Here is a 26,745-nt window from a genome sequence, read left to right as displayed (position 1 = left end):
ATCTGTCCATCTTCACCTACCTGTCTATCTGTACATCAACTCCTACCTGTCTGTCCATCAACTCCTACCTGTCTATCTGTCCATCTACTCCTACCTGTCTATCTGTACATCATCTCCTACCTGTCCATCTACTCCTACCTGTCTATCTGTACATCATCTCCTACCTCTCCATCTACTCCTACCTTTCTATTTCTCCTTCTACACTAACCTGTCTACCTGTCCATTTACCCAACCTGTCTATCTGTCCATCAACTCCTACCTGTCTATTTCTCCTTCTACATTAACCTGTCTATCTGTCCATCTACCTTTCCTATCTATCTGTCCATCTACCTTCCCTGTCTATCTGTCCATTAACTCCTACCTGTCTATCCTCCTCTACCTGTCCATCTACCCACCTGTCTATCTGTCCATCAACTCCAACCTGTCTATCTGTCCATCCTCCTCTACCTGTCTATCTGTCCATCAACTCCTACCAGTCTATCTCTCCTTCTACCCCAACCAGTCTATCTGTCCATCTACCTGCCCTGTCTATCTTTCCATCTTCACCGTACCTGTCTACCTGTCCATCTACCACTCCATATCTATATGTCCATCTATCCTTACTTGTCTATCTGTCCATCTACTTTTCTGTCTCTACCTGTCTATCTGTCCAGCAACCTGTCTAACTCTACATGTCTGCCTGACTATTTACCCCCACCTACATGTCAGACAGTAGTTGGACAGGCAGATAGACAGACAGGTAGGGGCAAATGTGGGTAGATGGACAGATAGCCAGGTAAAGGCAGATGTATCTGTTAATCTTACCTACTGCTCACTACTTGCAGCTGAAACCTGAGCTGAACTAGAACTAGAAGAATGTTGTAAGCACCGGAGGAAGCTTCATAAAACCTGTACTTGTGTTCTCTCTCTCTCTCTCTCTCTGTCTGTCTGTCTGTCTGTCTCTCTCTGGCAGTCAGTAATCTTGTGCTAATCAGATTTGTGTGCATGAAGCAGGTTGTTACTGCTGAGGAACAAGAAATCCAATCCTCTCAAACAGATGCTGTACATTAGCTGTACTTAAACTGGGGGTAATGAAATAATGTAGTTAACTGTACGAGTGCAAACACACACACACACACACACACACAGTACTTACTAGCTGACTCTTTGAAGCCGGTGGCAGAATGGACGATGACGTGCAGGAAGCCGTACAGGCCGGAAGATTCCTCGTCTGAAACACACAAGATATAGAAAGAGCATTAGAGTGACAGTGAAAGAAAGACAGAAAGTCTACACTTCATTCATCATTTTAAGCACAGCTTGTTCCTCGATTCCTTGTATTCCACTTCCACATGGCATCCATCCAGACACACGTATGAAGAAGCTCACGCACGTCAGCGCTTGTGAGATCCGGAATGGATCACCATCACCGTCACCATTACATGTGAGAAGCGATTGAGAAACTCCAGTCACCATCACAAGCTCTATACATGGCCTAAGGTGACTTCATGAGGAAACTCATATATTTCTAGAGGAAAATAATCAACTGCTAGAACAGTTCAAAGTAATAAATGAATAAATAAATAAATATTTAAATTAAATTAAAAAATTCAACATTTTAATTAAGTAATTAAACAAATTTAATTAACTGTTAAAAGTAACTATTAATTCAAGTCAATATTTAACAACTTCCAATAAATCAATAAATACATAAAAACAGATAAAAAATATTTACATTAAATTAAAAATTAAACATTGTAATTAACTAATTAAACTAATTTAATTACCTGTTAAAAAATAACTATTACTTCGAGCCAATATTTAATACCTTAAAATAAATAAATACAAATTTAATAAAAATATTTAAATGAATTAAAAATGAAACATTTTAATTAACTAATTAAACAAATTAATTAACTGTTAAAAAATAACTATTAGTTCAAGCCAATATTTAACAACTTAAAATAAATAAATAAATAAATTAATTAATTAAATAAAATTATTTAACAATTTATATATAATTAAATAGAAATTTAATAATATAGAATATCCTTATTGTGCAAACCACCTGGATTCAAGGCTCTGTGGGAGAAACAGGAATATCAGGAATAAAAATCCAAATGAATCAAATAAATCCTAAAACAGACCAAGATTTTTACCCTTAATGTCTTAAGCTAAGCCTTATTACTCAGTGTAATATAAATAAAATACTACTGCTGTTATTATGTGTGAAGGTCATATGCTGAGCGAGGGAAGAAAATCCGATACGGAGTGATAACGACGAACAAATAACTGTTACTGTGTGGAGTTGTGCACAGCAAGTCATGTGAGTCTGATGGATGAAAGCCACCGCCTTTTTATCTGAATACCCTGGTGAGGGAAATGTGTTACTTAGAGGATGTGTCGATAACACAGGAAGAGAGGAGAGAGAGAGAGAGAGAGAGAGAGAGAGAGAGACAGAGAGAAAGAGGAGAAAGTGAGGGGGCGGGTGAGAGCGAGATAGGGAGAAAGTGTGAGGGGCGGAGTGAGAGCGAGAGAGAGAGGGAGAAAGGGAGAGAAAAAGAGAAAGAGAGAGGGAGAACATAAGAGAGGGACAGAGAGAGTGAAAAAGTGTTCAAGAAAATGTGCGCACGTGTGTGTGAGACAGTGTGAGTGAGAGAGACTGTGTGTGTGTGTGTGTGTGTGTGTGAGAGAGAGAGAACAAAATATAAGCATCTCTCACAATGCTTCAGGGTGGCCATGACCTGCACGCGCGCGCACACACACACACACACACACACACACACACGTTCAGGTTGCATCTCCTCTTGTTTGTGTCTGTTTACATGGAAGTAATCCGGGCTTGGATTCTCACACCAATGTGAGCAAATAAACAGAAAGGGATCTTTGTATATGTGTGTGTGTGTGTAGGTATGTATACTTTAAGAAGATCTCCAGCAGCAGGAAGAGAGGAAACTGGAACCCACGCATCTAATCCACTTTATACACTCCAGACACACACACACAAACTCATATATAAACCCTGAACAGAGCTCTTTAATATTCCTTCTTTATGCACAAAGCTCTTTAACAGTAATACTGTAAACACCAGAAACACAACCCGCTTCCTGATGACCAGGAGAACTCCGTATCCCAAACACTGACCATCCAGAACATTCCGGTTTCAGCCTGGTATCACTGCGCTCCATCCCTCAGCTCTCGCTCCCAGCTTGCTGAAAAGCCTCCACTGACATAAAAGCCTCAAACTCTGACCCTCTTGCATTCCAGCAGCAGCTGCTTTGTATTTTACCTTGTCCCCTCTGTCTCTCTCTCTCTCTCTCTCTCTGAAAAACCACAACACCCATTGGGAAAGCAGCAGAATGACTCCACATGTAACATCACACAACACACAGAGGCAAACAGCTGCTTCCACATCCTACACATCTGTCTATCTGTTTATCTTCATCTACTTGCCTATCTGTCCATCTACCTCAACCTGTCTATCTGTCCATCTTCACCTACCTGTCTATCTGTCCATCTTCACCTCAACCTGTCTATTGGTCCATCAACTCCTACCTTTCTATTTGTACATGTACCTCAACTTGTCTATCTGTCCATTAACTCCTACCTGTCTATCTGTCCATTAACTCCTACCTGTCTATCTGTCCATTAACTCCTACCTGTCTAATCTATAGATCAACTCCTACCTGTCTATCTGTCCATTAACTCCTACCTGTCTATCTGTCCATTAACTCCTACCTGTCTAATCTATAGATCAACTCCTACCTGTCTATCTGTCCATTAACTCCTACCTGTCTATCTGTCCATTAACTCCTACCTGTCTAATCTATAGATCAACTCCTACCTGTCTATCTGTCCATTAACTCCTACCTGTCTATCTGTCCATTAACTCCTACCTGTCTAATCTATAGATCAACTCCTACCTGTCTATCTGTCCATTAACTCCTACCTGTCTATCTGTCCATTAACTCCTACCTGTCTAATCTATAGATCAACTCCTACCTGTCTAATCTATAGATCAACTCCTACCTGTCTATCTGTCCATTAACTCCTACCTGTCTATCTGTCCATTAACTCCTACCTGTCTATCTGTCCATTAACTCCTACCTGTCTATCTGTCCATTAACTCCTACCTGTCTATCTGTCCATTAACTCCTACCTGTCTATCTGTCCATTAACTCCTACCTGTCTAATCTATAGATCAACTCCTACCTGTCTATCTGTCCATTAACTCCTACCTGTCTATCTGTCCATTAACTCCTACCTGTCTAATCTATAGAACAACTCCTACCTGTCTATCTGTCCATTAACTCCTACCTGTCTATCTGTCCATTAACTCCTACCTGTCTAATCTATAGATCAACTCCTACCTGTCTATCTGTCCATTAACTCCTACCTGTCTATCTGTCCATTAACTCCTACCTGTCTATCTGTCCATTAACTCCTACCTGTCTATCTGTCCATTAACTCCTACCTGTCTATCTGTCCATTAACTCCTACCTGTCTAATCTATAGATTAACTCCTACCTGTCTATCTGTCCATCAACTCCTACATGTCTATCTGTCCATTACCTCCTACCTGTCTATCTGTCCATTAACTCGTACCTGTCTATCTATAGACCAACTCCTACCTGTCCATCTGTCCATTAACTCCTACCTGTCTATCTGTACATCTTCACCTACCTGTCTATCTGTACATCTTCACCTACCTGTCTATCTGTAGATCAACTCCTAGATGTCTATCTGTCCATTAACTCCTACCTGTGTATCTATAGATCAACTCCTACCTGTCTATCTGTCCATCTTCCCCATCTGTCTATCTATCTCTCCAGCAACCTGTCTGCCTCTACCTGTCTAATGACCCCTACCTATTTATCTGTAAATCCATGTACTCCCTACCTGTCTCCCTACACTGTCCCAACCTGTCCTCTATCCAATGACCTATCCACTCCTTACCTGTCTACCTACAGGTAAGGTACATAGGCAGGTAGATAGATAGGTAGGGGCAAATGTGGGTAAATGGACAGATAGCCAGGTAGGGGCAGATGTCTGTGTCCATCTGCCCATTCATATGTCCAGCTTTCTGTATATCAGGCAGCTGAAACCCTAGCTGAACTAGAAGAATGTTTCTTCACTATCTTGTGCTACATCAACTCACCACCAAGGGGCACCAACATCAACTCTGTTCACACATTTAACAGTTTAAAGTCACTTTATACAACGCACGTGGCGTCTTAACGGTCCTATAAACGTTATACAAGCAATTAAGAGCAGACGTTCGTTCATACGTGGGACGACAAATAAAAATCCAGAAATAGTAAACTCATCAGCGTGGTCAGCGTCTCAGCTCTCCGGGAGCACTCCACTAAACTGGAAAGTCTTTGTGGTTTTGTTTTTCTTTTTTCTTCAAAGCAAGCCTGTTTGCGAGAATAAGATAAGCAGAATTTCTTACTGAGTGAACAAATTGCATCAAAGGGTGAAGCGTTTGCTTTCCATGCTTTGTACAGCGATAAAGAATCCGAGGTTTTCATCCTTTTTGTTGCCAGAATATTAAATATAACGTATCTTCTGTTGCGTTACATATAAAAGGACTGTGAGTGATTAAACAACTCCATTCCACAACCGTATTAATATTCCAGATTATCTTTGTTTCTGTATCACAGCATCGGATTCTTGATTCTGATTGGCTAGAATATGCACTATGCTGCCAAAAGTTTTGGGACACCCCTCCAAATCACTGAATTCAGGGGTTGGGCTTGGCCCTTTAGTTCCAGTGAAAGGAACTTTTAATGCTTCAGCATACCAAGATATTCTGGACAATTTCATGCTCCCTACTTTATGGGAACAGTTTGGGGATGACCTCTTCCTGTTCCAACATGGCAGCACACAGAGTCCTGACCACAACCTGATAGAACACCTTTGGGATGAATTAGAGTGGAGACTGTGAGCCAGACCTTCTCGTCCAACATCAGTGCCTGACCTCACAAATGCACTTCTAGAGGAATGGTCAAAAATTCCCATAAACACACTCCTAAACCTTGTGGAAAGTCTTCCCAGAAGAGTTGAAGCTGTTATAGCCGTAAAGGGCAGGACAACTCCATATTACATTCATGTGCATGTAAAGGCAGACGTCCCAAAACTTTTGGCAATACAGTGTATTTGTTTACACCTGCAAGACTTACTGTAACACACTCGTATTGGTATGTTAGTGTTTCCATAGCAACGGCATACACAATGGTTAGTCTAGTTGAAGCTTGAGGGGGTTTTAAATCGTGTATGAGGAGATACATATTTTTATTTAACACTTCCGGTACGTTCTTTAACAGAGTGTGGGAAGGTGAACGGCTGCTTTAGTGTTACTACATGTAACACATCTGGATTCTAATATCTTTTTCCATATTCTTCTTATTTCTATCCATTTTGTTTATTTGCACAGTCTAAAGAGGAGCAAAGTGGATTATTTTTCTATAACAGCACACCCCCCGTGTTTTCATTATCTCCTTATCTGGAAGTCTCTTTCCTATTATTTTCTGTTATGAAAAATGATTCCACTCCTTTTCAGATGTATGGTTAAGTTTCAATGCGATGATCTTTTTCCCCCACAATGCCCTGCGAAGCTCTGAGGGTCTGGCAGATGGCTTCAATGCCAGCCGGATCGAAAGAGTCAGGAAAATAAACAAGAATCACGAGCCTCTTCCTCACTAACTCAACATCGACTGAGGGAATAAGACAGCGAAGAGGTGCAGAGGTTATCAGCGGATTGGAGGCAGGTGATAAACTGAATACTGTCTCTACTCCAGGGAAGGAAGGAAGGAAAGTGTGTGTGTGTGTGTGTAGTAGCCCAGCTCTTTCATCCGTAGCAAAGCACAGGCTTGGACTCTGAAGTGTGCCAAAGCCTGATTTTTCCAAAAAACTCCTGGGGTTTTAGGTGCATTGAGGATTCGCGAGTCAGCAGAATTAAAAGGCTTAGTTTGCATCATCATGTGTGTGTGTGTGTGTGTGTGTGTTTTACCATCTTTATTAGTTGTGACAGGGATGTTATGGACAGTGCGCAGCTTGAAGCAGGAGCTGGTGAGGACCTGGAGCTCCAGTGAGCTCAACACACAGGACTGGAGATCTGTAATGATGAAGAAAACAAAAAGAGGCTAGAATTACTCACACACTACTAGTGTGTGTGTGTGTGTGTGTGTGTGTGTGTGTGTGTGTGTGTGTGTGTGTGTGTGAGAGAGAGAGAGGGGGAGAGAGATTTGGACCTTTCTTCTGAAGCTTTTGAATGCTTTCTCTCCATTCTGACCGCTCGTAGTCTGAGGAAAGCAGGAACAAGTAGCTCTGAGAGAGAGAGAGAGAGAGAGAGAGAGAGAGAGGGATGTTTAAAAAACACTAAGCAATGCTGCCCTCCAGTGGAAAGAGACTGCAGTTCTACACAATCACAATGACGGATGTTATACAAGTGTGTGTTAATTTGCAGTGGTGTTTTACAGTGTGCTGTAGTGTGTACTAGTGTGTTATTTAGTGACTGTGTATGTTACAGTGTACTGCAGTGTGTTGGTGTGTGTTACAGTGTACTGCAGTGTGTTGGTGTGTGTTACAGTGTACTGCAGTGGCAGTGAGGTGAGTTACAGTGTACTGCAGTGTGTCAAGGTACTGCAGTGGCAGTGGTGTGTGTTACAGTGTACTGCAGTGGTAGTGAGGTGAGGTACAGTGTACTGCAGTGTGTCACAAGGTACTGCAGTGGCAGTGGTGTGTGTTACAGTGTACTGCAGTGGCAGTGGTGTGTGTTACAGTGTACTGCAGTGGCAGTGGTGTGTGTTACAGTGTACTGCAGTGGCACTGGTGTGTGTTAGTGTACTACAGTGTGTTACAGTGTACTGCAATGGCAGTGGTGTGTGTTACAGCATACTGTAGTGGCAGTGGTGTGTGTTACAGTGTACTGCAGTGTGTTACAGTGAACTGTAGTGGCAATGGTGTGTGTGTTACAGTGTACTGTAGTGGCAGTGGTGTGTGTTACAGCATACTGTATTGCAGTGTATTGCAGCGTGGCAGTGGTGTGTGTTACAGTGTACTGTAGTGGCAGTGGTGTGTGTTACAGTGTACTGTAGTGGCAGTGGTGTGTGTTACAATGTACTGTAGTGGCAGTGGTGTGTTACAGTGTACTGTAGTGGCAGTGGTGTGTGTTACAGTGTATTGCAGTGTGTTACAGTGAACTGTAGTGGCAATGGTGTGTGTTACAGTGTACTGTAGTGGCAGTGGTGTGTGTTACAGCATACTGTATTGCAGTGTATTGCAGCGTGGCAGTGGTGTGTTACAGTGTATTGCAGTGGCAGTGGTGTGTGTTACAGCATACTGTAGTGGCAGTGGTGTGTGTTACAGTGTATTGCAGTGTGTTACGCTGAACTATAGTGGCAGTGGTGTGTGTTACAGTGTATTGTAGTGGCAGTGGTGTGTGTTACAATGTACTGTAGTGGCAGTGGTGTGTTACAGTGTACTGTAGTGGCAGTGGTGTGTGTTACAGTGTATTGCAGTGTGTTACAGTGAACTGTAGTGGCAATGGTGTGTGTTACAGTGTACTGTAGTGGCAGTGGTGTGTGTTACAGCATACTGTATTGCAGTGTATTGCAGCGTGGCAGTGGTGTGTTACAGTGTATTGCAGTGGCAGTGGTGTGTGTTACAGCATACTGTAGTGGCAGTGGTGTGTGTTACAGTGTATTGCAGTGTGTTACGCTGAACTATAGTGGCAGTGGTGTGTGTTACAATGTATTGTAGTGGCAGTGGTGTGTATTACAATGTACTGTAGTGGCAGTGGTGTGTTACAGTGTACTGTAGTGGCAGTGGTGTGTGATACAGTGTATTGCAGTGTGTTACGATGAACTATAGTGGCAGTGGTGTGTGTTACAGTGTATTGTAGCATGTTACAGTGTACTATAGTGGCAGTGGTGTGTGTTACAGTGTATTGCAGTGTGTTACAGTGTACTATAGTGGCAGTGGTGTGTGTTACTGTGTATTGCAGTGTGTTATGGTGTACTATAATGGCAGTCGTGTGTGTTACAGTGTATTGCAGTGTGTTACGATGAACTATAGTGGCAGTGGTGTGTGTTACAGTGTATTGTAGCATGTTACAGTGTACTATAGTGGCAGTGGTGTGTGTTACAGTGTATTGCAGTGTGTTATGGTGTACTATAATGGCAGTCGTGTGTGTTACAGTGTATTGCATTGTGTTACGGTGTACTATAGTGGCAGTGGTGTGTGTTACAGAGTATTGCAGTGTGTTACGGTGTACTATAGTGGCAGTGGTGTGTTACAGTGTATTGCAGTGTGTTACGGTGTACTATAGTGGCAGTGGTGTGTGTTACAGTGTATTGCAGTGTGTTACGGTGTACTATAGTAGCAGTGGTGTGTGTTACAGTGTATTGCAGCGTGTTACGGTGTACTATAGTAGCAGTGGTGTGTGTCACAGTGTATTGCAACGTGTTACAGTGTACTATAGTGGCAGTGGTGTGTGTTACAGTGTATTGCAGTGTGTTATGGTGTACTATAGTGACAGTGGTGTGTGTTACAGTGTATTGCAGCGTGTTACAGTGTACTATAGTGGCAGTGGTGTGTGTTACAGTGTATTGCAGCGTGTTACGGTGTACTATAGTGGCAGTGGTGTGTGTTACAGTGTATTGCAGTGTGTTACGGTGTACTATAGTGGCAGTGGTGTGTGTTACAGTGTATTGCAGTGTGTTATGGTGTACTATAGTGACAGTGGTGTGTGTTACAGTGTATTGCAGCGTGTTACAGTGTACTATAGTGGCAGTGGTGTGTGTTACAGTGTATTGCAGCGTGTTACAGTGTACTATAGTGGCAGTGGTGTGTGTTACTGTGTATTGCAGCGTGTTACAGTGTACTATAGTGGCAGTGGTGTGTGTTACAGTGTATTGCAGTGTGTTATGGTGTACTATAGTGGCAGTGGTGTGTGTTACAGTGTATTGCAGCGTGTTACAGTGTACTATAGTGGCAGTGGTGTGTGTTACTGTGTATTGCAGCGTGTTACAGTGTACTATAGTGGCAGTGGTGTGTGTTACAGTGTATTGCAGCGTGTTACAGTGTACTATAGTGGCAGTGGTGTGTGTTACAGTGTATTGCAGCGTGTTACAGTGTACTATAGTGGCAGTGGTGTGTGTTACAGTGTATTGCAGCGTGTTACAGTGTACTATAGTGGCAGTGGTGTGTGTTACAGTGTATTGCAGCGTGTTACAGTGTACTATAGTGGCAGTGGTGTGTGTTACAGTGTATTGCAGTGTGTTACGGTGTACTATAGTGGCAGTGGTGTGTGTTACAGTGTATTGCAGTGTGTTACAGTGTACTATAGTGACAGTGGTGTGTGTTACAGTGTATTGCAGTGTGTTACAGTGTACTATAGTGGCAGTGGTGTGTGTTACAGTGTATTGCAGTGTGTTACAGTGTACTATAGTGACAGTGGTGTGTGTTACAGTGTATTGCAGTGTGTTATGGTGTACTATAGTGACAGTGGTGTGTGTTACAGTGTATTGCAGCGTGTTACGGTGTACTATAGTGGCAGTGGTGTGTGTTACAGTGTATTGCAGCGTGTTACGGTGTACTATAGTGGCAGTGGTGTGTGTTACAGTGTATTGCAGTGTGTTATGGTGTACTATAGTGACAGTGGTGTGTGTTACAGTGTATTGCAGTGTGTTATGGTGTACTATAGTGACAGTGGTGTGTGTTACAGTGTATTGCAGCGTGTTACGGTGTACTATAGTGGCAGTGGTGTGTGTTACAGTGTATTGCAGTGTGTTATGGTGTACTATAGTGACAGTGGTGTGTGTTACAGTGTATTGCAGCGTGTTATGGTGTACTATACTGGCAGTGGTGTGTGTTACAGTGTATTGCAGTGTTACAGTGTACTGCAGCGTGTTACAGTGTACTATAGTGGCAGTGGTGTGTGTTACAGTGTATTGCAGCGTGTTACAGTGTACTATAGTGGCAGTGGTGTGTGTTACAGTGTATTGCAGCGTGTTACAGTGTACTATAGTGGCAGTGGTGTGTGTTACAGTGTATTGCAGTGTGTTACGGTGTACTATAGTGGCAGTGGTGTGTGTTACAGTGTATTGCAGCGTGTTACAGTGTACTATAGTGGCAGTGGTGTGTGTTACAGTGTATTGCAGTGTGTTACGGTGTACTATAGTGGCAGTGGTGTGTGTTACAGTGTATTGCAGTGTGTTATGGTGTACTATAGTGACAGTGGTGTGTGTTACAGTGTATTGCAGCGTGTTACAGTGTACTATAGTGGCAGTGGTGTGTGTTACAGTGTATTGCAGTGTGTTACGGTGTACTATAGTGGCAGTGGTGTGTGTTACAGTGTATTGCAGTGTGTTATGGTGTACTATAGTGACAGTGGTGTGTGTTACAGTGTATTGCAGCGTGTTACAGTGTACTATAGTGACAGTGGTGTGTGTTACAGTGTATTGCAGCGTGTTACAGTGTACTATAGTGGCAGTGGTGTGTGTTACAGTGTATTGCAGTGTGTTACGGTGTACTATAGTGGCAGTGGTGTGTGTTACAGTGTATTGCAGTGTGTTATGGTGTACTATAGTGACAGTGGTGTGTGTTACAGTGTATTGCAGCGTGTTACAGTGTACTATAGTGGCAGTGGTGTGTGTTACAGTGTATTGCAGTGTGTTACGGTGTACTATAGTGGCAGTGGTGTGTGTTACAGTGTATTGCAGTGTGTTATGGTGTACTATAGTGGCAGTGGTGTGTGTTACAGTGTATTGCAGCGTGTTACAGTGTACTATAGTGGCAGTGGTGTGTGTTACAGTGTATTGCAGTGTGTTACAGTGTACTATAGTGGCAGTGGTGTGTGTTACAGTGTATTGCAGCGTGTTATGGTGTACTATACTGGCAGTGGTGTGTGTTACAGTGTATTGCAGTGTTACAGTGTACTGCAGTGTGTTATAGTGTACTGCAGGGTGTTACAGTGTACTGCAGGGTGTTGGGTGTGCATTACCTTGCCGTTTCTGTTGTGTATGCGGAAAGGGATTGTTGGAGAGTGTAGCAGCAGACATGACTCCTGCTCATTCATCTTTTTCCTCAAACGGTCGACGTTGCGGCTCTGGCCTTTCTGTGACTTCTGTTTAACACACACACACACACATCAGTAATGGTGCTGCTTCTGGTACAATATTATTCATTCTGCATCTTACACACAAACTCCCTCTCACACACACACCTGCCCGAATCCTAAAATAGGGGAGTATACCACATCTACAATCATTTCCTTCAAAGAAATTTAAGCCACCTCCTAATTTCCTTTCCCGCTGTGCACTCACTCCTCCTTCTCCAAAGACTGTGTGTGTTGTAGCGTGTCAGAAACACTACAACGGGCAAGCATTGTGTAATTGTGTAAAGTGGGTGTGTGTTCTAGAGAGACATAATTACGTTCACACTGCTTCTGTTTACATGCCGCTTACTGGAAACAACAACACAGGCTTCACGGAAACCCCTAATTCTTGTAACAGCTCTGTGTGTGTGTGTGTGTGTGTATTATTTGGGAACTGGATGAAGGGGTTTATTTCCAGTAGCATCATTTCATCAGTAGGAACATGTTCTCTATTTTTAAACAATAGTAAGAGCAACCTTGATCTGATTACAGAAGGAATTGCTTTTGTTATTTATAAGTCATTGTCAGAGAAAATAAACACAGCACAGTGGAGTTTCCAAAAAACTGTGGGCCAAACTTTCCTCTGTGTGTGTGTGTGTGTGTGTGTGTGTGTGTGTGCGTGCGGTACAAGAGCAAGGCCAGTCTATAGTAACCTTGGACATACAAAGGCCAAGAGCCATTTATGCTCACTGCCCCTTTTAGCTCAAATGAACTGTGCCTACTACTGTGTATATACACCACATATCATACTAATAGCCTGTGGTCTTTTAGTGACCAGCTTTAATGACCGGGGCCTCAGTGCTGTCGATGATCCGAAGTAACAAACAAACTTTAAAAAAAAAAGCTTGAAAATGCTCTGACCTTCTCTTTCTGGATCTCACTCTTGATGACGGAGATCTTGATTTTCATTTCCTCGATCTCGTGCTCGGGAAGCGTCTGGACATGTGTACATGAGTCTGAGTCATCCAGTGTCTGGAAGGTGAGATCGGCCAGCGGGATGTACCATTTACACTCGTACTGCTGATTCCTCCTGAAGAAAGAGAAAGGCAGAGAGAGGAGTTCACGTTTGTTTCTTTAAGGGTGAAGTGATAAAATGGTGATTAGTAGAGCATTAAAGCAATCTGAAGCATTATGAGTGAGTGAGGTGTAATAGTTGTCAATGTGAGAGCATTTTGTAAACATGCGAGAGCTAAATAGTAAATGAGAGAGCTTTCGGAAAAAATGCAAGAGCTAAATAGTAAATGTGAGAGCTTTTTGTAAAAATGCAAGAGCTTAATAGTTCATGTGAGAGCTTTTTGTGAAAATGTAAAGCTAAATAGTTGATGTGACAGCTTTTTGTGAAAATGCAAGAGTGAAATAGTTAATGTGAGAGATTTCTGTAAAAATGCGAGAGCTAGATAGTTGATGAGAGAGCTTTTGTGTCAACACAAGGTAAAATCATTAATGTATGAGAATGTAGCGCATGGGTGAGAGTTAAAATGGTCTTTAATGCGAGAGCATTTTGTGTAAATGTGAGAGGCAAGAATGCAAGAAGTGAAACGATTGAGATGTGAGAGCATTCTCTGTGAACAACAGCGGAAATCAGTTATTGTGAGAGTGAGAAAGTGAGTGAGTGTGAAAGGTGAAATGGTTAATGCAAGTGTTTTGTGTAAATACGAAAGGTAAATGGTTAATGTGAGAGCGTTTTGTGTAAATGCAAAAGTTAGTTAAAGTGAGAAAGTTGAAAGCGTTTTGTGTACAGTGCGTTGGATGCGTGTTAGTGTACTGCAGTTTGTTACAGTGTACTGCAGTGTGTTACAGTATACTACAGTGTGTTGGATGTGTGTTAGTGTACTGCAGTGTGTTACAGTATACTACAGTGTGTTACAGTATACTACAGTGTGTTGGATGTGTGTTAGTGTACTGCAGTGTGTTACAGTATACTACAGTGTGTTACAGTATACTACAGTGTGTTGGATGTGTGTTAGTGTACTGCAGTGTGTTACAGTATACTACAGTGTGTTGGATGTGTGTTAGTGGACTGCAGTGTGTTACAGTGTACTACAGTGTGTTGGATGTGTGTTAGTGGACTGCAGTGTGTTACAGTGTACTACAGTGTGTTGGATGTGTGTTAGTGGACTGCAGTGTGTTACAGTGTGTTGGATGTGTGTTAGTGTACTGCAGTGTGTTACAGTGTACTACAGTGTGTTGGATGTGTGTTAGTGGACTGCAGTGTGTTACAGTGTACTACAGTGTGTTGGATGTGTGTTAGTGGACTGCAGTGTGTTACAGTGTACTACAGTGTGTTGGATGTGTGTTAGTGGACTGCAGTGTGTTACAGTGTACTGCAGTGTGTTGGATGTGTGTTAGTGGACTGCAGTGTGTTACAGTGTGTTGGATGTGTGTTAGTGTACTGCAGTGTGTTACAGTGTGTTGGATGTGTGTTAGTGGACTGCAGTGTGTTACAGTGTGTTGAATGTGTGTTAGTGGACTGCAGTGTGTTACAGAGTGTTGAATGTGTGTTAGTGTACTGCAGTGTGTTACAGTGTACTGCAGTGTGTTACAGTGTAATGCAGTGTGTTACAGTGTACTGCAGTGTGTTGGATGTGTGTTACAGTGTACTGCAGTGTGTTACAGTGTGTTGGATGTGTGTTAGTGGACTGCAGTGTGTTACAGTGTGTTGAATGTGTGTTAGTGTACTGCAGTGTGTTACAGTGTGTTACAGTGTACTGCAGTGTGTTACAGTGTACTGCAGTGTGTTACAGTGTACTGCAGTGTGTTGGATACGTGTTACAGTATAATGCAGTGTGTTACAGTGTACTGCAGTGTGTTGGATGTGTGTTAGTGTACTGCAGTGTGTTGGATGTGTGTTAGTGTACTGCAGTGTGTTACAGTGTGTTGAATGTGTGTTAGTGTACTGCAGTGTGTTACAGTGTGTTGAATGTGTGTTAGTGTACTGCAGTGTGTTGGATGTGTGTTAGTGTATTGCAGTGTGTTACAGTGTGTTGAATGTGTGTTAGTGTACTGCAGTGTGTTACAGTGTACTGCAGTGTGTTGGATACGTGTTACAGTGTACTGCAGTGTGTTGGATACGTGTTACAGTGTAATGCAGTGTGTTACAGTGTACTGCAGTGTGTTGGATGTGTGTTAGTGTACTGCAGTGTGTTGGATGTGTGTTACAGTGTACTGCAGTGTGTTACAGTGTACTGCAGTGTGTTGGATGTGTGTTACAGTGTACTGCAGTGTGTTGAATGTGTGTTACAGTGTAATGCAGTGTGTTACAGTGTACTGCAGTGTGTTGGATGTGTGTTACAGTGTACTGCAGTGTGTTGGATGTGTGTTACAGTGTACTGCAGTGTGTTATAGTGTACTGCAGTGTGTTGGATACGTGTTACAGTGTAATGCAGTGTGTTACAGTGTACTGCAGTGTGTTGGATGTGTGTTACAGTGTACTGCAGTGTGTTGGATGTGTGTTACAGTGTACTGCAGTGTGTTGGATACGTGTTACAGTGTAATGCAGTGTGTTACAGTGTACTGCAGTGTGTTGGATGTGTGTTACAGTGTACTGCAGTGTGTTGGATGTGTGTTACAGTGTACTGCAGTGTGTTGGATGTGTGTTACAGTGTACTGCAGTGTGTTGGATGTGTGTTACAGTGTACTGCAGTGTGTTGGATGTGTGTTACAGTGTACTGCAGTGTGTTGGATGTGTGTTACAGTGTACTGCAGTGTGTTACAGTGAACTGCAGTGTGTTACAGTGAACTGCAGTGTGTTGGATACGTGTTACAGTGTACTGCAGTGTGTTACAGTGAACTGCAGTGTGTTGGATACATGTTACAGTGTACTGCAGTGTGTTACAGTGTAATGCAGTGTGTTACAGTGTAATGCAGTGTGTTACAGTGAACTGCAGTGTGTTGGATACATGTTACAGTGTACTGCAGTGTGTTACAGTGTAATGCAGTGTGTTACAGTGTACTGCAGTGTGTTGGATGTGTGTTACAGTGTACTGCAGTGTGTTGGATGTGTGTTACAGTGTACTGCAGTGTGTTACAGTGAACTGCAGTGTGTTGGATACGTGTTACAGTGTGTTGGATACGTGTTACAGTGTACTGCAGTGTGTTACAGTGAACTGCAGTGTGTTACTGTGAACTGCAGTGTGTTGGATACATGTTACAGTGTACTGCAGTGTGTTACAGTGTAATGCAGTGTGTTGGATGTGTGTTACAGTGTACTGCAGTGTGTTACAGTGAACTGCAGTGTGTTACAGTGAACTGCAGTGTGTTACAGTGAACTGCAGTGTGTTGGATACGTGTTACAGTGTGTTGGATACGTGTTACAGTGTACTGCAGTGTGTTACAGTGAACTGCAGTGTGTTGGATACATGTTACAGTGTACTGCAGTGTGTTACAGTGTAATGCAGTGTGTTACAGTGTACTGCAGTGTGTTGGATGTGTGTTACAGTGTACTGTAGTGTGTTGGATGTGTGTTACAGTGTACTGCAGTGTGTTGGATGTGTGTTACAGTGTACTGCAGTGTGTTGGATGTGTGTTACAGTGTACTGCAGTGTGTTGGATGTGTGTTACAGTGTACTGCAGTGTGTTGGATGTGTGTTACAGTGTACTGCAGTGTGTTGGATGTGTGTTACAGTGTACTGCAGTGTGTTGGATGTGTGTTACAGTGTACTGCAGTGTGTTACAGTGAACTGCAGTGTGTTACAGTGAACTGCAGTGTGTTACAGTGAACTGCAGTGTGTTGGATACGTGTTACAGTCTGTTGGATACGAGTTACAGTGTACTGCAGTGTGTTACAGTGAACTGCAGTGTGTTGGATACATGTTACAGTGTACTGCAGTGTGTTACAGTGTACTGCAGTGTGTTGGATGTGTGTTACAGTGTACTGTAGTGTACTTCAGTGTGTTACAGTGAACTGCAGTGTGTTGGATGTGTGTTACAGTGTACTGCAGTGTGTTACAGTGTAATGCAGTGTGTTACAGTGAACTGCAGTGTGTTAGATGTGTGTTAGTGTGCTGCAGTGTACTACAGTGTGTTGGATGTGTGTTACAATGTACTGGATGTGTGTTAGCTTACTACAGTGTATTGGATGTGTGCTACAGTGTGTTGGTGTGTGTTACAGTGTACTACAGTGTGTTGGATGTGTGTTACATTATACTGGATGTGTGTTAGTTTACTACAGTGTATTGGATGTGTGCTACAGTGTGTTGGTGTGTGTTACAGTGTACTGGATATGGTTAATATGAGAATGATTAGAGTGTGAGAGCATTTTGTGTGAATGTGAGAGGTAAATGAACGTAGCTGAAAGGACATACTCCCTTTACCTCAATACCCACACTTAAAGCTACACCTCTGACATCTGTACTGATTAGTAGTCAGTGTTTTCTTTTGCAATAACCAGTGTGTTCACACACACACACACACACAGAGCAAACAGTAATAGCAATAAAGGTACATTTTAATGCGTCCCTAATAACCTCAGAACAGCTTTAATATGTGATTATGCCGGATGAGCCCGGGTCCTGCAGAGGTGTATAATCAGCATATTAAACACTTCCCCTCCCTCCCTCTCTCTCTCCCTCTCTCTCCCTCCCTCTCTCGCTCTTTTTACGCTACATCGACCTTCATTCACTCTAATTAACACAAATACATTGTGAATATCAATGACTCTGTCAGTGGCAATGAATAAAACTCTGCACTAAATGTTCTTTCACTGATGAACAGCTGCGTGATGGAAAACAGGAAATTGAGACACAGCCAGTCAAAACGATGAATAAATCCACTGACCAGAGATCCAGTGAACCAATGAGCCCAATGAGCCAATGAACTGAAGTCATCATGAGAGATTCCGTGATTTTATTGATAGCCGGAAAAAACACGATGATGACACGAAGAATGGACGCTACTTTTGGATGTGTGTGTACGTGTTTGTGTATATACTGTATGTGGGAACGTTGTAGCAGGGTCGTCGTGGTAACGAAAGCGATCAATCACTAGCAGCGTCTCCCTGATGACAGCAAATAGACAATAGCTGGGTGATAAAGACAGGAGCTAATAGAGAAATAAAAGCGTCCATCTACAATGATGGAACAAATGACGAGTGATTCTCAGAGGAAATGAACACTGTAGGACGACGTAATTGCATCCACTTTATCAATGAAAACGTCACGTTTTTTTCTCTCTCACGTGTGTGTAGATGCACAGTCTTAATCAATCTGTTGGCAAAATGAGTAGTATTGTCTGTATTGTATGTGTGTGTGTTTCCTACCCCAAGGGTCCAATGGCAAAATGCCAATTAGATCACAGCAGTTGTATTAAATGCGATATAACACTATAAAGCTAGTAAATGCGAGTGTATTTTATGTGAATGTATGATGTAAACGTTGTTGTGAGAGAATTCTGTGGTAAAGCAAGAGCTAAATGTTTCATGTGAGAGCAATAATAATTGGCTAACACAGGAACACTGCTTGAATGCGAAGGTAAATGGTTCATGCGAGAGCATTTCTGTAAATGTAAGAGGTAAAGGGTCGAAGTGAGAGATGCAAGTGTAACTGCAAGAGGTCCAGGTTTAATGTGTAAGCATTCTGTGTAAATGAAAAAAGCAAGTGGTTAACATGGTTAGATGCGACCTTGCGCACTGCGTGAATGCGAGGTAAAATGGTTTAAGTGAAAGCATTTTTTTGTGTAAATGTGAGAGGTAAATGGTTAATGTGAGAGCATGTAATGTAAATGTGAGAGGTAAATGGTTAATGTGAGAGCAATTTTTTGTAATGTGAGCGGTAAATGGTTAATGTGAGAGCAATTTTTTGTAATGTGAGCGGTAAATGGTTAATGCGGGAAGAAGGTGTGAATTTGAGGCGAATGGATAAAGAGCATTTATTATCAGGTTGAAAGGCAAAATGGTTAATGTGAGTGTGTGCGTGTGTGTGTGTGCGTGTGTGTGTGTGTGTCCTACCCCACTGCAGTTTTCTTCATCTTGGCACACAGCAACAAGTCAGTGAAGAGAAAGACATGGCGCAGTTTGCGTGTGCCTTCAGACACCTCCACCAGGAAGCCATCCTTCACCAGCTGACGAACCTGCCACACACACACTATATATAAGACCAGATACACACACACACCTCCAAATCCTGCTTTCCACACAGATCCCAGTTAAAAGCAGAACAGATAAAGTTCTAAACACTTCAGGTCTTCCTGTAAGTTGAAGCAGACCGCCTGCCAAGAGCCAGACGTCAACAACCTGTCACAGACTTCCTGTAAGCTGCAGGGGGCGGGTTAAACTGAGTGACTAAGTGTGGAAGAGAGGGAAAATGAGGGAGGAGAGATCTGAGAAGACGTCATAGACGTGTCGATTGTTAGCGGAGACTCACCCGGTGAGAAGACGCGGTGACTAATGAGTGCGAGAGATGATCTGGACTCCCAAAAGAAAACAAAAGTGTGTGCCTGTATCATGTGCATGGATTATTTTTTTCATTTATTTACTTTTGATTCCAATTGGATCCATTAACGTAGCTTGTTGTAAACAAACAGAATTAAGAGCGAGAGAAATCACACAAAAGACATAATCTTGTTTCTTTTCTCACACACACACACACACCTCTCCCTTGGGTGTAGTGACGGCGGTCCGGCGCGGGTCGATCTCTTCGTTGATACTGGACAGGAAGTTCTGGGAGATTCGTAGCGCGTCCTGCAGCAGAGCAAAATCTGGATGCTCTTTCGGAGTGTGTTTCAGCAAATCCTGAATTAACACAACACATACAATCCAGTGTGAGTTAACCCTCCACCTCTGAGCTTTACACTAACACACCTAGCACTGTAAAGGAAAACAGACGGATGATGAGCATGGCGTCTTTTTTTTTAATCATTTAGCCCTCAGAGCTATAGTGCGTGAATGGATTGAGTTATTTTTGCTGTTTTAAATGTCAGGATTTGAGCTGTATTCTGAGTCATGGGATGTGATTTAGTTTTATCGTTGAGAAGGAGACGCCATCTAAAGTTTTATTCAAACTCATATACGTGTCAGTGTGATGACAGAGTTATTTAAATCCCCCGGATACGGCGCCCGGCTGCGTCCCAATCCACATAGTAGTAAATAATACATCAGAACACTTTTGTCTAAATGGTAATGGCACCATTCAACCACATAATCTGTGGCGAGCATCATGTGATTCGGGACACAGCCGTGAATCGTGTCCGAATGTGTATCCACTCGTCACACCGCAGCTGTCGAGATGCCACACAAAATGTACGGAAATTCAGCAAATAGATTCTATAATATATATTCCATTTGCCTCAAGCTTTAACACTAACACTGATAGGGAGAAAAAAAAAACATTTATTTACAGTACATCATTAATAATCCTTGCAGAAATCTTCCCACGCCCAGTTCAGTCGAGTTATTGCCAGCCATTTTTAGCTCACCCTGTATCTGATAAGAGAGGACAAAGGTGTGGCAGTGTGGCGAGTATGTGTGCCGTGTAAGTAAAGGTGACTTTCACAATATGGCAGCTACCACAGGTTATACACCCTGGCTATGAGGCAGTAAGGAAGGAGAGGAAATTCAAAGGATTTATAACTTACATGAAGTACGAGGGTGCTGCGTGTCACACGGTCGATGGGTTTATACAGGAGCGCTGGACAAAAACAGAGCGTACACGTGTTAGTCACAATACAGACAGATAAGTCGTAATTGAGATAACACACGTTCATATCCACACACACACACACACACGGAGGAAATCTCATCTTCAAAAGCCTATTACACGGCTCGCTGATCAGAGAAGCCGTGACGATGAAAACTGTTTTTTTTTTTATCTCTATCTGTGCGCACAACAATTAAGCACCTAAAGCGCCTAAAGCCCCATCCACACGGTTTTGATCAACCGCTTCAGGTTCAGTTGATGCAGCACTTTCCTACCTTTCCTACTGTTCACTGTTCAAGCATTAGACTGTGCATGTGCCTCCTAGTGGTCCAGCGACATGATCCCGCGCTCTCATTGCTGTGGCCCGGGTTCGACTCCCGGGTGGGGTGCCACCCCAGCTACTGAAGGGTCAACTCTCAGTGCCGGTCTCAAGCCCAGACAAAAATGGAAGGGTTGCGACAGGAAGGGCATCCGGCGTAAAACCTGTGCCAAATCATGCTAATGATCAGGATTAAAAAAATAATAAAATAAATAAATAAATAAATAATAATAATAATATATATCTGCAAAAAGCAATGTGCGGGGTCCAAGCACTCCTCAAAAATATCGCCACTACATAGTTGCCAGTTTCTTCCAAGATATACAGAATAATAAAAAGGCTGCGATTAAACACGTCATAACAGTTTAATCCTGGCTGTATAAAATGTTTTCTGAAAGCTGATTGGCTGAAGACAGCCGAATAAATTAAGTCATGATTAAAAATTCTGTTACAAATTACAGAGTGATGCAGAACACCTAATTTCAGCTCATTTTGGTTTCTGAGAAACATCTAACTTTCCATGATGCTCTAACCGTCCTCAGATCCTAACAGTTTGCTCCCTGCTGTTTAATCGCGTCTGGAGAATGATTCGATTGAAAAGCTGAAAAGAATGCAATCCTTTAGCAGAAAAAAAATCAATTCAAAGGATTATCTGAATAGCTGTAGCCATATGTACAGATCTACTGAACACCATGTAAGCAAACACACACACACACACACACAATCAACCCTGACAAGACCAGAGAAATGAAACTCGCGCTGTGTATGAACTCATGATGCAAATACGGCAGTCCCCTGACTCGTAGCTTGTCCCCGAGCCTGAGGCAGAGAACATGCTCAGCCATTCTGTTTCATGCTGCTCTACTTTCAGACGCTTCATAAATAATGAGCGTGTGCTGCCAGACATGCCGGACATGATCGCCTTCTGAACCAGGATTACGATTTAAACGAGTTAACGACGTCGGTGGCACGGCTGTGCCGTTAAAAGCAAGGGGATGGAAAGGAGGCTACAAGTTTTTGGGAGAAAGTTTAGGTTGAGAGGGTACAAGGAAATAACGGCATGGCCTAAACAGAGCGCATATGAAGTGAACAGGAAGTCATTTAGGAATTCAGGTTTGAGTGTTTTTGGTAGGTTCATCGTCGTTCTGTGTGTCTTGGGAGGAGCTGGTGACTGGGGGAACTATTAACCAAAAGTGCTTGGACCCCGCAGATCGCTGCTTTCTTTATTATTATTATTATTATCATTCATTAAATCATGATGTTTAAAGGTTTTCGAAAGGGCGAGTAGCCAAAGAGTGTAAAGCTTTTTAAGTGAAATGACGCATTTTAATATTGAATTTAAAATATTTTTGGGGTGTGTCATATATGATATATGACACACCCCAAAAATATTTTAAATTCAATATTAAAATGCGATATTGTAAGTTTGTGTAAATGATAATTGTAAGTTAATTCAATTTATTTTAAAATAATTCAAAAGTTAAGATAATTGTAAATGATATTGTAAGTTTTTAATATTCCAAGATATGACAACACAGTATACAAGAATCTGCAAAACCTTAGCTGAATTATTTCACCATGTCCTGAATGTACACAAGTACTGTACAGTACAAACCAATCACAAACGCTTAGCCAGGAAAATTCTCCGCTTCTTAGCTCGCTCATTTCCCTCTGAAATCCCCCCAATCACTGGCAACGAGCTTAGCAGGTAAAGCCCTAATCACCGGCTCACGTTGGAGTTGTTCCACACGCCGAACTGTCTTTCAAGCAGACACCTCAGCTGGAAGCTTTATTCTAAGTGGAGGCATACGTTCGTTCTCCTGGAAGCTTTTTCCGCCTTGCAGTTTTAGCTCTGGCAAAAGCTGCCTTTTAAAACCATGCTTCCATATGGCTGCTGCGTCATCCACAGCAGCACAAAGCTGGGAGGGAGGGAGGGAGGTCTGCAGTTTTCAAATCCTTAATTGCTGTGTTATTGTCATTCCAGGCTTATTCGCTGTCATTCAGTAGTTTAGTAGAGCTCAGTGACTGGTGGGGTGTAACGTCATTTGTAGTTAAAACTGCTTGCTGATGATGGAAGATAACAGACAGCGGTGATGTGGGAGATGCATGCTGTTAGCATCCAGGAGCTCACAATTCATCAATCAATACGTCTTGGTTAAAGTGATAAATTACTGATCAGAAGGTCAGGGGTTCAAGCCTCAGCACTACCAAGCTGCCACTGTTGGCAATGTCTTGAGGGAGATCCTTAACCCTCTCCGCTCCAGGTCCATCTTAGCCGAATCCTGTGCTCTGACCCTAGCATCCTAACAAGCGAATATATAAATTTCACTATGCTGCAATGTATATGTGACAAATAAATTCTTCTTCTTCTTCATTCCTCTCACACCGTGGACATTTTCCAACACTAGCATCCGTTGAAACAAAGCGATGTGAAACATGCTAGCTCTTGTTTCGGCTTACAATATCGCACGTCGTTCCTTCACTCAGCAGCTACGGAGGAACCTCAGAGCCGTCCGTCCTTCCATCTTATTAAAACTTCCCCCTAAGCTTCACGTCTGGCGTTGGAGACTCCTTCCAAAAAAACATAACCAAATCAACAATCACGCATGTTCCGAACGGACCAATCAGAATGCAGGAGCGCCATGGTACGATGAACTTATAGGCATATAAAATAATTACTGACGTGTCACATGATTCACTGATACAAGCAATGTATGCTAGTTTCCCGCACACACTTAAGAACATGGATGGTCACGTGACCACACGACTGTTAGATTGAGCGGGGGGATTTATATTCCGTTGCGCCAGAATGAAAGAACTTCTACAGAACGTGACCCGCTTGTAAAGAAGTCTGCTTGGTTTATCCCCCCCCCACCCCACACACACACACACATACGTGCGCATGCACCCTCTCTCTCTCTGTCTCTCTATAAGGATGATGCTACACGGCGTGTTAATTAGCGGTGATGAGTGGAGCTTGTGGGATTAGCGCTGGGAAAGCGCAGAGTAAGAGAAAGTTTCGAAATGAAGTAAGAAACCAGAAAATGCAGCAACACAAAAACCACATGCTTACACACCACATGCTTGCTCTCTCTCTCTCACACACACACACTCATACACACACAGCGACTGCCATTCAAACCCGCACGCTTCAAACAAATCCCGAGCAGTCTTCCCCGATTAAAAGCATTACCGTAAGTGCAGTTACAGCACAGCCGGAGCACAAGGAGAACCTCCATGACGCGAGTCCCTCCTTCTACTTCTCTCCTCAGTCATCAGTTTATCCCCTCTTCTGAGGCTGCTCAGTCTGTCTCGCCTGCCCTTCTCTCTCTCTCTCTCTCTCTCTCTCCGGGAATCTTTCACTTCCTCTATTCTCCCTCTCCCTCTCTCATTTTCACGCTCTCTCTCTCTCTCTGGCACATTGATAATTCTATCGTTGTGGAGTTTTGTGTTACTGGAGCTAATGAATGTTATGTTAGAAGAGGACAATGTGCGATAAGGAAACACCGAGACAGGACCAAATTTAACACACACACACAGCCCTGTTCCAAACTTTATTATACAAGTCTGAATAAACCACATTATCTCCAAACTCATCTTTTTCTCATTTTCTCCTTTATTTGCAATCCAGCTAAAACAACAACAGCGCTCTCAGCAACATAAACATGTCAACTTAAAGAAATATACCTTCAACCAAAACACTACACATTTATAGATTTATTTATACAGCCTAATGCTAGGGTGCTAACTGGGTTTGTAGTGACACATTCCTGTATATGTGGCATGATATTAACTACTTTATTAGTGATTCTGACTAGCTTTGTCACCTCTATCCAAAAAAAAAAAAACTAAATTCCTTGTCTGAGTTAGTAGCTAGCTAGATTCATTAGCTAATATCATGCTACATATGTCCCTGAAAATAAGCACCAACAAGCTAGCTAGGATAAGCCTTTTATAGTACGTAAGCTAGTATCTAAAGTCACTAGCAAGCCAGCTAGTCAGGATTTTTTTATAACATTTTATTTTATTTAGCTAATGAGTCGAATGTCTACATTTCTGGCTATCCACTGGAGCCATGGAGCTTTTTATTGCTGGAGTTTCCACAGTTTGAACACACTCATGGTCCAAGCTAATGTTATTTACAACATTATGACAACTAGTAAGCTGGCTAATATTAATATTATGTATTAAATCCATTAGCCAGATGGAAACGTTATGTAAAAAAAAACAAGTATTTCTGTATTCTTTTACATAAAGTAATAGCTTCTGCTTATTTTATACCCTGACATTTTCAACACTGTGGTCAATAACAATATATTACAGTTCAGGAGTTTATGGAAAATGAACTAGTGAAAGCTTTAGTGCTTTAGTTTCATGAATTCAGCTTCATTCTTAGAAGGAAGGTAATGTCTTGTATCTTATTCAAAGTTAATTATTTATTTTCTTATCAGTCATTCCCAGCTTTATCTTTAGCTGCAGCTTCTACTGTATGATGGCTGAATGTGACGGCTGACTGATCCATGTTGGTAGATTCGATTTCACACAACAATTTTGTACAAACAAAACAGACCACCATTTTCGGCTATTTTCTACTGGTGGTTCCATTACCATCTGAGAGCTCCACCATTATACCACACACACCATTAACACACACACACCATTAACACACACACACGGTGGTTTCTTTGTCTTACCCTCCATGGTGACAATGGTGGTGCAGTCTTTAGAGTCTTTCGGTCCCTTGACTTTGACGTTCTGTTAAACAGAGAAGATCAGCACTTAAAATGAAGGACGGATGAAGGAGATTTCTGTATCAGCAAAAGACTTTATACACACACACACACACACACACACACACTCTATATTGTTGCTGTGCAGGATAATGAAGAGAAATGAGACTGCGGTTACTGTAGCTTCCAAATACATGCTTATTATCAGAGTCTCATCATCATTATTTCATCTTTATATAATTTCATAGTGAACGCACATCACACTGCGGAAGTGACGCAAGTGCTAAATTTAATGCTACGAGCCCTCGAGGTATGGTACCAGGTGGTTTTTTCCGGGAGCATTAAGAATGCAGTTTTCAGCTGATGTTCCTTTCATTCTAAGCACAGAACTGGACCTTAAGGAGCACTGTTGTTGAATCTATAATGCTGTTTTTATATACTGATATGGTGGGAAATGAATTGGTGTAGAATAAAGAGAGAGAGAGAGAGAGAGAGAAGGTACAAGGAGAATTCCCAATGAGTACGCTCACCTCAGAGATCATCTGGAACTGGGAGTTGGACTGACTGCATTTCTCCACCGTCTCCACGGCCATTTTGTAGTTGTCCAGGAAGGCTTTGTATATGCCAAGCTGGCTGGCCTGAGAGAGAGAGAGAGAGAGAGAGAGAGAGAGAAGGCAGGTAAACAATGAGGCAGAACAAAAGAACGAAACCCTTTGGTTTGATTTAGAGGCTAAACCACATTTTTTTGTTTATACTAAAGCTTCTGTAAAAAGGGTTAAGGACTTAAACATCTAAACGTTCTCTCTCTCTCTCATTTTTCTAAGAGTCTATACAAATAAATCCTGACACATTACAGAAGTATTGAGTCAGATCAGCATTTCATTGTTTACCGTATTAAGAATGAAACCACTGCGCTGTTGAATTCAG

The 26,745-nt window shown here is 42.3% G+C and overlaps 1 protein-coding gene across 3 annotated transcripts in view; it reads right to left on the bottom strand.

Moving 5' to 3' along the window:
- The window catches only part of abr (ABR activator of RhoGEF and GTPase), a 152,073-nt gene that overhangs the window by 43,425 nt on the left and 81,903 nt on the right, over window positions 1-26,745 (bottom strand). For all 3 annotated transcript variants that reach the window (XM_058382781.1, XM_058382783.1, XM_058382784.1), the window contains 10 exons: window positions 26,349-26,456; window positions 25,783-25,843; window positions 20,708-20,760; window positions 19,725-19,865; window positions 19,083-19,204; window positions 13,001-13,169; window positions 11,987-12,109; window positions 7,233-7,308; window positions 6,992-7,096; window positions 1,136-1,210 (listed from right to left, as the gene is read on the bottom strand). In XM_058382781.1, the coding sequence (XP_058238764.1) occupies window positions 1,136-1,210; window positions 6,992-7,096; window positions 7,233-7,308; window positions 11,987-12,109; window positions 13,001-13,169; window positions 19,083-19,204; window positions 19,725-19,865; window positions 20,708-20,760; window positions 25,783-25,843; window positions 26,349-26,456 (1,033 nt within the window). The remainder of the gene's footprint in view (window positions 1-1,135; window positions 1,211-6,991; window positions 7,097-7,232; window positions 7,309-11,986; window positions 12,110-13,000; window positions 13,170-19,082; window positions 19,205-19,724; window positions 19,866-20,707; window positions 20,761-25,782; window positions 25,844-26,348; window positions 26,457-26,745) is intronic.

Source organism: Hemibagrus wyckioides, linkage group LG28 (assembly GCF_019097595.1).
Source record: "Hemibagrus wyckioides isolate EC202008001 linkage group LG28, SWU_Hwy_1.0, whole genome shotgun sequence".
Classification (NCBI taxonomy): domain Eukaryota; kingdom Metazoa; phylum Chordata; class Actinopteri; order Siluriformes; family Bagridae; genus Hemibagrus; species Hemibagrus wyckioides.
This window is presented reverse-complemented; position numbering and strand designations above follow the sequence as displayed.